Source organism: Lycorma delicatula, chromosome 6, assembly GCF_047948215.1.
Source record: "Lycorma delicatula isolate Av1 chromosome 6, ASM4794821v1, whole genome shotgun sequence".
NCBI lineage: Eukaryota > Metazoa > Arthropoda > Insecta > Hemiptera > Fulgoridae > Lycorma > Lycorma delicatula.
Window position 1 is genome coordinate 55,004,948 of NC_134460.1, and position 15,807 is coordinate 55,020,754.

General features: G+C 30.5%; 1 protein-coding gene across 1 annotated transcript in view; it reads left to right on the forward strand.

Moving 5' to 3' along the window:
* Positions 1–2,444, forward strand: part of LOC142326623 (alanyl-tRNA editing protein Aarsd1) — a 44,291-nt gene extending 41,847 nt beyond the window's left edge. The window contains exon 12 of the mRNA XM_075369217.1: positions 2,255–2,444. Coding sequence (XP_075225332.1) covers positions 2,255–2,372 — 118 coding nt within the window. The 3' untranslated portion in view covers positions 2,373–2,444. The remainder of the gene's footprint in view (positions 1–2,254) is intronic.
* The last annotated feature ends 13,363 nt before the right edge of the window (positions 2,445–15,807 follow it).

Here is a 15,807-nt window from a genome sequence, read left to right on the forward strand (position 1 = left end):
GGTACTTTGCAGAATTAAAGATAAGTATGTCTTTAAAGTTGATATTGGCACTATTTCACTGATAAATGTAATTATTATTTTAAACTGTCTAAAACAGCAATAATAAGCTCAATCCAATATTGCAAATGCAATACTAAGAATGTAATCAAATACCTCAGAAAATTGAGGTTAATATTACTAAGTTTTTTTTTTATTTATTAAAGTATGTATTTATAACTATTTTTAAAATTTTTATCAATGAATGTTACAAAACATGTGAAATATGATTCATAACTCAAAGTTATAGATTTTCCTAAAAATAGTGAAGTATTGAATTTTTGTAGAATTAAGAGGCCAAAATTTACCATTAAGCACTTCAGCAAATAGCCTTCCTATGCAACACCTTTTACAAAATATTAATTAATGTAACTTACAGTATGATTGAACAAAATACTGTGTACATATAAAAGTCTCTTGATATGAGAGTTTTGTTCAATAAAGTTCTTTACAAAAGTTACAGTAATTATATTTTTCCGATTTTATTTCTTTATTTTTAATAAAAATATTTATTCTTGTAGTAAAATTAATTATTAGATTATGAACAAAGTTGGCAGTATTTATTATTGAAGAATTTGTTTATCATTTTGATTGGTTTAGAATTGTTATATTTTCTGCTACGTATTGACCTGTTTTGTTTTAAATAAAAATAAAATGCCTTCTAGTATGTAGTTCGATAAATTTAATTTACATCAATATTTTCAGAATTAAACTACAGATTTTTAATACAAATTTTATTTGTTTATTGGAAATTTAAACGTTAGTTTATCACACTTACAAATGTTTAAATTTGCACCATAATTTGTTCCAAGGATTTTTGTATCATATTACAGTAAGATCTCCTTATTCATGAGGGTTAGAGACTATAAAAATTCTGCGAATGCAGAATGGAACTAATACTCATATAAGGAAGTATGGTTAGGTTCTATGTAAAATGAAAAAAAAATCATGTGTATTTACTTAGTGCAATGTTATTGATGAAATAGAGATGGCAACATTAATTATAAGCACTGTTTTAGTACAGTACATAAGTACACTACCTAAAAAATATTTAACAAAATACATTTCCTAATTTACTCATAAGCACTTACCGAACTGTTTGATTTAAAAACTAGCTACAGCAAATACTGTATTAGAAAACGGTATTACATGTTCAAATTGCCTTAAAAAGTCAAGAAAACAGTACTACGTACGCTAAAACTAAAATTACTTTAAAGGAAATTTACAAAACTAATCTACAGTATTTTGGATTGCATTTACAAAAATTTGTAATTTTTCCTTCTCTCGTTCTTGTTTTTAAAACCATGTGAAGTTCTGTATATTGTTACATGGAATCTTCAATTTTGCGCTTAAAGATTAAGCTTCTATTCAAAGATGGATCTATAAAAAAACTGGATAAGATCATGGGATAGTTTAATGCCTTCTGTAAGCATTTTGACATTAACTGTTTTCCAGGGATCATATCATGTACCTCTTCATGTTCATACTCTACCTGTGCCATTAAATCTTTGAATATGTTTATTTTTAAATGTCACTACATAATGTAATCAAAGCGAATACAGAAAATTTTAGCCATAAATGTAAAAAAGACATCGCAAAATATTACACTGCGAATAAAGAGATTTCACTGTACTTTACCTATTTTGGAGCAGAAATTAGAACAAACTTTTTCGCTAGCAATAATTTTCCAACACAAGCTGTGCTGAAAATAACTTCCATAAATGGGAAAAAACTTGATTAACATTTTTTTTTTTATGAATATATACTTGTTCTGAATAGCCTTTGTTGTGATCATTAGTTGATAATGAATGCTTCAGAATTTCAGTGAAACTGAAACTAGCATTTTCTGTGTTATGAGCTGTAGCATCAGCTTCAACACAGACTATTAAAATTGGCTTTAGCCATTTCTAATTTACCATTACTTTATATCCAGGATGTTACTACCAAACACATTCCAGGTTTTGTATAATCGTTAGGGTGTTAACAATTACAGTTCAATAATAAGAGACTACTAATATGTATTAACAGTCTTAAAATAATTTTGCATCACTGATTCTTTATTTTAATAGGAAATTTATATGAAAGGTGTTTTAAATAATGCGTGAGGTATATCTACTCTTTTTATTTACACAAGGTGTATGTAAAATGAACAAGCTTGATCCCCAGAATAACATTAAGGTGCATGAATAACTTAACAGCAAATTTTTATCTTTTCCAGGATATGTGATTTACTTGAAGGTAAAGGAGTTGCTAAAGGTAACAGATTTCAGGCGAAGGTAAAAAATTTAACCAGAAGAGATAATGCAACTAAGCTTATTGAAGAATATTTTGAATAATACACAAAACCAAGATTTGTTATTTTGTAATAGTTTACATTCAGTATGTAATAAATATAGTTGTTTGCTGTACACTACTGTTACTAATTACATTATCTTTTTATTCCAACCTTATTTATTTAAAAAATTCATTAATAGCATTTTTAATATTTTAAGAAATATTTATAGTGGTGATTAGAGTAAACTTATTTAAGTAACACTGGCTTTCTTGCTGAGCATGATGAATAATTGTTAAAATGGATTTTCAAAAGTTCAAAGCTCAGAAATATGTTAACCCACTAATGGTAAGGTACAGGTCAGATCCGACCCAAGTGGTAGTCTTCCTCATACATCCCTCCCCACTTTCACAAGGTCCAATGATCATGGAACCCTACCTCAGTTTTAGGGAAGGCCACAACTTTCTGTGTGTTATTGTACTTCCTCTTACATGTTTACACACTCATGTTACGTGTCGGGTCGGATCTGACCTTGCCTTTTATGCCACACCTTTTTCAGCCTTTTGTTCCATGCATTTTATTTATTAACTTTCAGTAAACCTGTTTTTCTCATTACCAACACCTTTATATTTTTGTACTACCTATACCTAAATAATGATTTTAAAAAAGTGGTTAATTAACCAGGAGATTTTTTTTATATGCATTTTTTCTCAGAATGATGCTCAATAACAAATTATTTTGTACCCCTGAAGAGGTTATAGCTGAACTTAGGAAGGCTGGAGGATGAAGAAGAACAGGATGTTAGATTAACTGAAAATGACTTAAGACTAAGGTTTTACTTAACTCTGATGATGTGGCAGACGCGTTTGATTGTGATGGCCATCTTCTTCATGATCATAATGAAGATGATCATTTTTTTTAGTTAGGAAAAGTATCTGAATCACAAAACCTCTTCATTCGAGGTTCTCAAGAACAGTATCTAATGTGTCTACTCTTTATTTAAATAATATCTTTATTTAATGTATCTTTTTTAGATAATATGTTTTATTTAATGTATCTACTCTTTTGCCTGGGCCAAAAAGAAATGCCCATGGCATAACTAATAAATTGCAATTATTTTTGTTGTTCATATGCTCATAACAGATATGATACAAAAAATAGTATTATACTAATAACAAAATTGAAATAAAAAACAGAACTACAAATCAGTACTTTATAGAAAACTGTGAAAAGCATTACAGCCCCTCAGAATACGACGGTAGACAGCATTCTGCTATGCTTCTGTGATAGATGACATTTCAACATATACATAAACCAAAACCCAATAAGTACAGTCTGAAAATAATTTCACTTCACAATTCAAGAACATTTTACTTCATGAATGGTATTCCGTATGTTGGTAAAATTTGCAGATTCTAGCCCAATATGACCTAGCTAACCTCACCAATTTCAGGGGTTAATCGGAATGCAACCACAAACTGGTTCTCTTCATTTGAACTGACTGACGCTCTCTGTGAACATCAAATTACATTTACAGGTACGCTTCCAAAAAACAAAACTCAAGATATCACACCTTTGATGCCATTAGCAGCTCCATAGAGTTCTCCCCAATTCACGTATCACGACAACAAAATGATATATTGCCATATGCTTTGCAAAGAAAAAACCACAAACAGGAAGAGTAGAAGGTGGCCCAAGCAATACTTCTACGGAATCTTCAACAGCAGCTTTTGTGATTTTTAGATGGAATTCTAGCTGTGAGCACTTCTCCAGTCTTGCTAACAGCATAAAAAATCTTGCTGTTGGACTAACTGAACCACTGATAAATGTAAGACTATCCAATCAACCCATTTCAAGAGAACTGCGATTCACTAGTGGTACCATTTTTGGTAAGGAAGTGTCAGAAACATCTACATCAATACCAACAGGTAATCCAAGCCCAAAAAGGAGGAGGTGCAAATTTTGTGATCCTTCAAAGGACAGGAAGGAAAATTTATTTGTCAAACATGCAACAGTTGTTAATATGGGGAACACAAGATCATTTTGTGTCCAAAATGTTTTATTTAGGTAAAATGTACTACCATTATATTATTATTACATGGTTCCTAATTAAATTATTGTTCATAAGTAGCTATAATATCAAGTTTCTAATAAAAAAATGTTAAACAGATAAATGATGTAAAAAATTTATTTTTTCAAATAAAAATTTTAATTTATTTAAACAAACTATTAATTCTTATATCACACAAAATAATTTGTTTTTTATTATTCTTTGGTAAATAAAATTGTTTTCACAAGTCTGAATTTCAACTTATTTTCAAAAATTTAAAGAAAACAAATGGTGGGTCACATCCAACCCAACCTTACAATGTGATGAACACCCACTTTACCATTAAGAGGGTTAATTATAACTTTTGTAATATTTTAAGATACCATTAAAACTACCAAATTTCTGTAAAAAAAAACAAAAAAAAACGCAAAAGTTATTAATTGTTCTTGTTAGATTATCTACGACCATTATAGTTATTGAACTAAGTACAGCTCCTGTACGACATGCAAGATAGCATAGATGCTACTTACACTCGTGTCTTGGGTCATTACTGATAGGTTCTTTCTGAGCAAAAATTGTTAAATCCTTTAATAGGGGGGAAACAGGATAGGATTATACAATTCACTTGAGGGGGGTGGTATTACACCCTTCAACATTCTTGTCAAAGTATTAACGTACAATGTATGTTTACCATTTTTCAGGAAAAATAAAGGAAATTTTTTGTAAATGATCTATATATTTACATGTCAGTAGTTAGAATTTTGTTTTTTATTGGTCTTTATTAATGATCTACCACAATGAAGACTTCTGTTTATTTACTTTCTGAAATCAGGTACTATATTGTAGATTGTAGAGCATTGTTTGATGAGTATGTTGTAAATAATGGTTTTAAATTCTGTTTGTTTTGCTAGAAGAGTATATTCAATTTTTTTAATATAATTCATATTTGCAGTCTGGAACTTTAAGTCCTGCCATGTATACAACCAATTTTGTGAAGTAAGACTACAAAACATGCAATGATTACAAACACAGAGTTCATATAACTTTATTCAATCAATTTAAGTAAAAAAAACTTAACAATAAAGATACTACAAAACGATATTTCTTTTAAATAAAATGGACAATTTTGCTGAAGTAAAAAATGTAGAAGTTAAAACGATGTTACATAAACTCCGATGTTTGTCTGAATTCTGTAATAAAGAAAAACAACAAGAATAATATTATAAATAATAATATAGTATCAATTAACACTATTTGTATCAAAACCATTATTGTAGTGGTTTCAAAAAACCATATAAGTTATTAATAAAATTTGGCCAGAACTTGCCAGACAAAAATGGGCAAATATTCACCTTGAACAACTGAAAATAGATGAAAATCCCATTTGTAAGTACATAGGAAAATAGAGCAATTTTTTATTTTTTTTTATAGTTTTATTTTTTAAAAGATTTTTTATTCTGTTCCAAGAACTTTCTCCCAAAAGTAGTTTGTTTAGAACAATTCACCCTAATTTATCATTTCAGTTTTTTTTAACACAAAGGCTACAATAGTAAATTATATTTTCATAAAAAATTAATAGCACATTATTTCATGTATGGTACATGAAATTTGGCTAAAATTCTGACAACAATGAGGCAATTTTATATAAACTGTTAAACGGTATATAAAATAACCAGGCAAAAATTAAAAAAATTTATGCAAAGTTCTGTACACATAATTAAATCAACATAATTATATACACGCACATTGATACAGTTATACCTAACTATAATGATACAGAAATAGTAAAATCCAAACCTTTATGGGTACTTGCACATGACAACGAGAAATAAAGTAACTTCAATAACAGCGTGCACAAAAAATAATCGTAATAGCTATATACAGAATGACTGACATACAGGAGACGTAGGGGTTTTGAACTGTGTAGTCCTGAGAGCAAGGTGATGGGGTTAGTTCTGCTCCTCACAAGATGCCATTTTTGGTATTATTCTCTTTTGTCATTATTGGATCATATTTTTTTGCGGAAACTGATGTCAATGTCACTGTTAATTCAGCTCAATACACTCGCAAACAAGAATCACTTTAAAAGATGTTTGGTTCCATCAGGATGGTACTACAACTGTAAATAGATCAATTGCAGTCCTTCGACACATGTTTCCTGAACACATCATCTCATGTTTTGGCAATGTTCTGTAGCCTCCAAGATCTCCTGACTTATCTGTCTGTGATTACTTTCTGTGGAGGTACCTCAAAATTAGTGTTCTACAACCACAAACTCCACAATTTTGACGAGTTAAAGAATGTCATAATTCAAGAAATTGCTACCATTACTCCAGAAATGAAAAGGTTTGAGAACTACATTCACACTGATGGATGTCACCTTAAGGAAATTATTTCTCATAAATAGGTGACCACAATTACATCCAAATGACATGTATTGAGTTTAATTTTCGTGCCAATACACATAATTTTATTTTTAAATTAACAAGAGTATTGCTTATTTAAAAACTGTCCATCTCCTGTGTGTCACCTGCACGTAAAAAATATAAAAAAAATAGCTGTATGTGTATATAATAGTTATATATTAAAAAAAAAAAGATGCCTGTCAGTTAATACACAAGTACCCCTTTATAATATAAAGGAAAAACTCTATTTTAACATAGTTTCAGATTTTTAATTTTTCTGTAAAATTAATCAGTTATCATAATTATACATACATTTTACAAATATTTTTCATTATCAATATAATACATTTTTGTATTAAGTAGTAGTGTTATTCTGATTATTTTGTAATTAGAATAAATATGTTTCAATTTTCTTGTCCTAAACCAGTTGCAGTACATTTTAAGGTGACAATTTTGTTTGAAGCCAAGCTAAGGTTTTTCCAAAATATAATATCTTTTGAAGTTGCAAATGTTGAGTGAGCGTTTATGTATTGCTGAATGGAATACTCGAGTTTGAATGTATGGTTATAAACTATCTTTGTTGTTCATAATACATTTAAAGATTGTATATAATAAAAATTGTTTATACTAATTAAGAAAATAATCTTAAGTATGTCATTTTGTCCTTAAGCATATGTATGATTTATTTTATTGAAAATTTATTTGTAAAAGTAGTCAAATTTCAGTCCATAAACTTCACTTGTTTGGTTGGTGACCAGACAGGTGAAGGTAAGTGACTGGATGATGACTATGACCGATGATGACTATGACTATGACTGATGAAGACTATCACTGATGATGACTATGACCGATGATGATTATGACCGATGATGACTGTCACCGATGATGTCTGTCACCAATGATGACTGTCACCGATGATGACTATGACTATGACCGATGATGACTATGACTGATGATGACCATCACCGATGATGAGCATCACCGATCATGACCATCACCGATCATGATAGTATATGATAGTATCAGTATAATGCAATTTGTCCAACTCAACAAAATTAGTGATTGTCTCAGTTTTGATTTCATTTTTTGAACAGAATCTTCTTGTGTAGAGCCATTTCTTAGATTTGGGAAGAGGAAGTGATAGCTAGGATCCAAATATGACAATTACCCTCTCTCTGTCTGAAGTGTACACCATGAACTCTACAGCAACAACCTGAGATATGTATGCAAGCACATTATTGTAGTGGAAGAGCACTTTCTTTTGGCCAGATGTAAACATTTATTCTAAATAGCACCCTTCAATTGGTTCAGTAAAGTATTATACTCCCAAGTGATTTTTGTGGCTTTTGCCAGGTTGTCTATAAGCATCATCTTACAAAAACTCTTCAACAATATCTTTAACTGTAGATTGAACCATTTTTGCTTTCTTTGGCACACATTCACCTTCTCCTACTCAGTGTTAGGTCTCTGACACGTAATGATGACAAATCCATGTTTCATCTGCTGTTGTATGGAAGTCAAAGAAACTCTGCAGAGTAGCATTTAAATAAGTCTAAACACCCTTGAAAAGTGTCAAGTCTAAAGTTTTCCATCTTAGGTATGAAAAAGGTTTCCATTTTTCATACCTAAAACATTGTGTAAAAAGTAGTGGACATGATCTATCAAGATTTTGCGATGTCAGCAATTTTGTGGACCTTCAACTGACAATCATTTAACGCAGCATTGTCGATTTTTGTGATGATTTCATCAGTTGTAGCTGTTTTTGTGTGTTGTGAACATTCATCCTGAATGGATGTAGAACCATGTTTAAATTCAGCAGCCCACTATTTTACCATCAAAAATGAAGGGGAAAAACATTTTAAAGTGGAACCTAACTCTTTTTCTATGTCTGATGGGGGTTAAACCTTTTAAAATTCAAACTTCAATTTTATATATTTTTCAGAAAATGTCAAAACTTGTTTGCTTTACCCGATTACACGCACACATGAAATTTCACAGCATGCTATTAAAGGTTCATGTTTGGCAGATGGGGTAGTAATTTGGTCGTACTTGCACATCTCTGTTGTAGGCCAAGAACTTTCTGAATGAATTTGGTATTGTGAAAGCATACAGCTGGCTTTATTTTTCTTCTTTGTAATTATGTTTTTGTTGATTTTAGTACAAATCATGTTGCCAGTTTGAAGACCAAACATTGCTGTGATACTAGTGTGTACAGTTTTCTCCAATTATTGTTATTTAATTAATGTTAATTATTTAATTGATATCTTCGCATCAGCCAAAAATAAAATAAGCTGACTTTAGGCTTGAAAGGCATGAATTCTTGTCATTTCTCTGATTAATATGCTTTTATAAGAACCAAGAAATGAATAAATTTACTGAAAAATTCATTAACTTGATCCCTATAGGAACAAGCAGATTAATTCATTAATTTGTTTTTTATCATCAATAGTTATTTTCATGAAGAAAAAATAATTTTTACATTTGTGATAATATAAATTATGTAATCATCTTTGGTTAAATGTAGCATAACTTACCTATTAATATTTTGATGTGCTTTTTGAGCTAAAATGCACATTAACTTAATCATGTATTTCATTTTATAGATATTAAGTCAAACTTTATACAAGGGTAAATCAAATATAAACTGGATTTTATTATTTTTTTAAATTTATTTATTGAAAAATAAAAGGCAAATATAATTTATTTTTATACAAAGTTTACTGTTTTAGAAATACAGTGATAGAATGAAGCTTCATTCTACGATGCTGCAATGAATAATGGCTATGATGACAACCTGACGCAGGTTGTATTAGGAGCCAATTGCGCACGAATCCCTCCACACCCTTGTCATCTTAAAATCGTTGCCCTCCAAGAACTTCTTTAAGCGGCCCAAACAAATGAAAATCGCAGGTCGGTAGGTCCGAGTTGTTGGGAGGATGATCAAATTGAATCCAGTGCATTTCTTCTAATTTTGAGACCGTTAAAGCTGCAGTATGGGCCCTGGCGTTGTCGTGGAGGAGGATGGCCTCTCGAATCGGTTGTTCCCGTCTTTTGCGGCGATATACAGCCCTTGCTTCGTTCAACAGCTCGCAGTAGTAAACGGCATTCATTGTGCATCGCTCATGCAAAAACAAAATGAGCAAAATGCCTCGACGGTCGAACAAAATGGTTGAAAGAACCTTGCCAGCTAACAGTTGAGTCTTGGTTTTCACTGGGGGCTGCCTCGCCACTCCATTCTGGCTTGTTTCGACTGGGCCGTGTAGTGGTGGAGCCACGTTTCGTCGCAGATGACGACCGGAGTCAAAAATGCATCACCTTCTTTCGCAAACTTTGCTGTAAGCCTCTGACAGACCTCCAAACGTCTCAACTTCTGATTTGCGGTCAAAAGACGAGGGACCCATCTGGCACACACTTTACGGAACTATAGGTCGTTTGTGATTATCGTTTGACAGCTCCCATAACTTATTTCGACCTCTCCTGCAACTTCATATACTCTCACCCGTCGATCGTCTACAAGAATGTCTCGAACCGCATAAATGTTTTCGTTGGTAATGCTGGTCCGAGGACGACGATCGTGTTCCTGATTTTCCACTCGTCCTTCCTTGAACTCTTTATGCCAGCCAAACTCACGAGTCGTTGACAATGTTTGGTTCCCAAACTGTGCAGTCAATCTCCGGAAAATTTCCGTCACTTGAACTCTTTCACGAGCACGATGTCTTATATTTATACGTTGCGCAAAGAAGGATTGCACCTGTTGCTCCGACATCGTGAACGTTACTGACTAATCGGTTGGGAGTGTGGAATGGCCGGCTTTCCCCACTCCCAATGACTCCACCCAACCATAATTTTTTGTTTTTTCCTGTTTAGCCTCCGGTAACTACCATTTAGATAATTCTTCAGAGGATGAATGAGGATGATATGTATGAGTGTAAATGAAGAGTAGTCTTGTACATTTTCAGTTAGACCATTCCTGAGATGTGTGGTTAATTGAAACCCAATCACCAAAGAAACACCGGTATCCACGATCTAGTATTTAAATCTGTGTAAAAATAACTGGTTTTACTAGGACTTGAACGCTGGAACTCTCGACTTCCAAACACCCAAGCATACTAGAAACGCGGGGCCAGTTCTACTAACCGTAGACGCTCAGCAACAAAAATCCCATTTATATTTGATTTACCGTTGTACAATGTATTTTAATATAATGCGTAAAATATGTGCTGTTCTTTATAAATGGTGTTACAATACTGACATATAATGTTTTGTAACAAAAATGTATTTATTTTCTTGATTAAAATTTAGTGTATTGTATAGAAGCTGTTCAACAAATATAAATGTATAAAAAGTCACCATTTATTGATGATTTTCAAAGGGTAAATATTTTATGAGAGTTAATATCTAGTACCATTTGGCTACAATAGATGGCACCTGAGTTTAAGCTATTATAATTTTGTTACAAAGAGGTCTTTTGGTTTGATTTACACAAAATTGTAGCATGTTCTGTTTTGTATTGTTTTATTAAGAAGTCTTTAAATATAGCAACACATTGTTTATATTTAAAGAACAACTCAGAAAGGACTTAGTTTTTATGCCTTTCCTGATATTAGTAATTTCCTCTGATAATAATAAATAATTATTTTTGTTATCTATCATTATGGTTCTTATTTGCTTGCTATTAAAACTTTATTGATATTAGATTTTTGATTTGTTAGAAGTACTAAAATATAACTTTTTTTATTGAAATGCTTATGCAGAATCCAGCAGTGATTGAATGTTTTAGAGTATATGGAAGAAATAAATAAGTTTTCTTTTTAAAATTTTCAGTATGCTATTTTAAACAATATATATATCTTTCTTTAATTTGGTTATAAATTTTTTAATTTGAATTGAAAATTAAATTGGCATACTTCTTTTCTTTTCTTGCACATTCAGCTGCTTGTTGAAGCTTCTCATTGCTTATTGAATCATTTGCTGTGATTTCTCACTGGAAAAAAATTTACAGTTCAGCAATTGAATGTATTTGACTAGTAAAGACTATCATTGTAGTAGTCCCAAAAAAAATTCAGATCATGAGGTCAGGCAATCTTACAGGCCATGAAATAACTGTATAATGTGAAATCGCTTGCCTGGAAAAGAGTTCCCATAGAATATCCCTAGAAGCTATTGCCGTATGAACAGAGGTAGTAAATTATTTTAACTAGATTTACCGATTTCTAAATACATTATCATTTGGTAACAAAAATCACACACATTCTGATTAGAAGTTATTGTCACTATATAATTTATATATTATATTATTTAAAGAATGTGCTTATGATTCTGATGTTTGAAATTACGCACCACAAAGTAGCATGTCTACTAAGACGTGAATCTTGATGAAATTCCCAAAGCACTGTTTCAAGACAAATATAAAAAATTATATTTATTTGCATTTCATGAGGTTTAAAATTTTGCTTTATCATTTAAAAGAATATTTGCATCATTTTCCACAATTTCAAAAATTATCTAATATCATACTTTGCCAGATGCCCAGTTATTCATGTTTAATTATCTACACAAGTAACATTCTTTGTGGGTAGAATTAAAGATGTTCATTTAGAATTGTTCTTACACACCAGTTTGAAATGCCTATTGCAAGGGCATGCATTCTTTGCTGCCAAATGATGTGGAGACAGTTTTATTGCATTAACTTCCTGCGGGTTTTCAGACACCCTTTACTGCATTATCATCCAATAAATATATTTTTTTAGAATTGTATGACAGTGTTGTAAAATTTCTTATTCTCAGCATTATTTTATTCCTGCTAAGAAGTTGTACATTTTAAGATAAAATGTCTATATAATAAACTAAATTATTAAGACAGGATCATTATTTTTTGAAATATTTCAATCATAAAATCATGATTTTTCATTTAATCATAAATTTGTTGACCTTATGAAGACCTCTACCAATTCACTAATAACAGTATAATTGTCAAAACCTTGAGATCATTCTGCTGGACCCTGTAATTGTTATGTAAAAAGTATGTTTTTCCTCCACATTTTTCTTTAGACATGTAAACAATCTATTTCCTGCTTTTTAAATAGATTCTTAATAAAATAACTTACACTACGTTAACATGAGGGTTATTTCTCAAAACTATAGAGCTTATTTTTCCCACTTGTGATAACACTTTAAAATTATTAAAATTCATAACAGACTCATTTTTAAATTACTCAAAATTAAAATTATATATGAAAATTTGTAAAAGGCAGTTGTTAATTTTAAGACAAAATTGTTGTTTTTGAGATAATATTATCTTTTCTGCTAAGATCACTATAGTTTCTATGTTTAGTATTGCTTAGCTTCATTCTTTTATCACCTGTTGACACGTTTTGGAACCTCTCCATCGTCAAAATTTATTGTTCAAAAATTTTAAGCCATATAGTGTGTTCATTTATATAACATTTGAAAAGCTAACATTTATAACTACAGAGGAGGATGTTTTCAGTTCCTTTTTTAAACATGAAAACCAACCAACAATAAAAAGTATACACCAATATGACCTAGGATTGTAGTTTAATATGTAAAATAAAGATCAAAAACTGTGGGAGAAAAGGTTTTTCTTTCTGCCTTTTTAAGTACTACATGTTTTACAGTTGTAATAAGCACTTGACATTCAATTGAAGTTTGTTGTTTATGTGACAATAACTATTTGAATAATTGATTTTAGTATTATTTGAATTGTTTTATTTGATTTTGAGTGTTAGTTTCAAAAAATTGTATAGTGGTTAGAGCTGGAGAGGCAAAACAGAAGAGGCCATGAGACTAGGGGTAGGAAGTGGGAGTAGCTTAACATTGCTATTTATTTGACAATCCCAACTTGCAAAGACTCAGTGCTAAAAGAAGTTTTGAGAGTCGAGGGCTCTGAAATGCATAAACTACAAATGTTAGAGTGGCAGTGCTAATAATGACAGAAAATAACATTCAAATCAATCAAATAATCTTAGGAGAAATATAAAATATTGTGAAACTGTTTGAATAGCTGGAGAAATGTTAATAATCTTTTAAGAGAATTCATTGTATCTTATAACGAATGTTATTGTGGTGTAAAATCAGTCTTTAAATTAAGTTATTGTATTGAAAAGCGGTTACCCAAACATTAGATTGTTCATAAAAATAAAAATATTATTTTATACATTTCATTATTGTATACACAAACAATGGCTGTGCATTGTTATATTACGTGAAAATAAACCAGAATGTGTCTGCCCTTTTGTGCTCATTCTCTAATTCTTTGTCATTTAATATGATGAGTCTTCACCCCATGATCAGTGCAAGCAGTCCAATTCCACACTGCTAAAGCAGAATGAATCCAGTTCTTGATTGCCTTTGTTCATAGTTTTTTTAAAGTAAACATTTATAATTTAATAAACTTAAAAAAAAATTGCTAAAAAACTTGCAAAAAAAAATAGTTTTTTAATTCTTTAAATTTTAACTTTTGGAAGGTAGTATCAGATCAAAAATGATTTATTACTAACTTATTTGGAGCTTTATTAAAAATGTCAAAATTTAAAGACTTAAAATATATTATATTTTACCATTTGTATATTTTTCAAACCAATTTTATTTTTTTAAACAGTTTATTCTAGTTGGAGTTTTATTTAAAATATTGGTAGGCATAAAAAAAAAACGTGAAAAACTTGTTTTGTTAAAAGTAAGAAAAGGAGAGATATAGAAAGACTATTTGTTACTAATGGTTAACTAAGGCCCTTGTAATGAAGAAATGTATATTACTTTTTTATCTAAACAAATCTATTTTTGATTTCCTGAATGCAATTATGTTCAATATCAGGTTTTTTGTAATTTAATTATAACAGTCTTAATAGTAAGAAATAATAAATCTGGCAAACTATTGCATGACTTGAAAAGATCATGCAGCACTTCGTTTATTTTAAAAACTTCTGGTTAGGCCCAAAACTTTTGCAGTTCCATTGTTAAGAAGCATTACTGCTATCTTTTTAATGAAGTATCATCATCTTATAAAACAATTACCAACACAATTAATGCTAAATCAAACAGCAGATATAAATAAGAATTAGCATGTATGAGTTATATTTCAATAGTTTGGCTAAATCATTGTGTCACACCAAGATGCAAGTGCAGTTATTGTTTTTTATGTATAATAATGTAGTGTAAGCTGTCACTTGTCTGGCACTGTGGAATGCTGATTGATGATAAGCAATTAAAATTTTGTTGACTGTTTGTTATTGATGTTTAATAATGATAACATCATTTGTAATGCTTCACACCATTATTCAGTTGTGGAAGAAAATATTTCATTCTATGTTATGGTGTTACTCTGTATAGTATGAATACAGTTTTGTAGTTCATTTTTATAACAGTTTTATTCAGTGTTATTTTCATAAATTTTATATGTAGTCTGTGATTTTGTGCCAATCAGGATTTAACAGTGAGTGATTATGTTGTGAAACATAAACCGGGAAAACCCTTAAGTAGCTCCAAAAAAAAAAAAATCACCAGCTTATATAACCATAAAACAAGATAACCCTGAAACTGCAGTTAGAAACAATGCTCAGAAAGAAAGTAACACAACAGGTATTAATGAAAAAACAGTTTTTACTTAATAAAGAAACTTAAAATTGAGGGTAAATATGTTAGCCCTAAAAAACTTGAAAGCATGTAGAAATGATTGAAAAGTTAAGACGATTTTACCAAAACCACAATCAGAAAAAAGTTCATCTGTTTAATTTCATTAATGAGCTTCCTAATTGAACAAAATATTAAATGCTATGATTATCGATTCTGAACAGCAGAATTTTTTCATTTCATGTCCAGGAAAAATAATTCTTTATCAGTTGAATACAAGACATTTCATTCACAGGGAATATTTAAAAGAAATAACTGATTTCTTGAAGAGGGTAAGACATTTTATTCTCTAGGTGAAACTTGGTTTAATATATGGCATTTACAGGAGGAACTATCGGTGGATAAAGAAAAAAAGAACACAAAGATGCTCAGGAGCATCAAAATGTAATGAATGG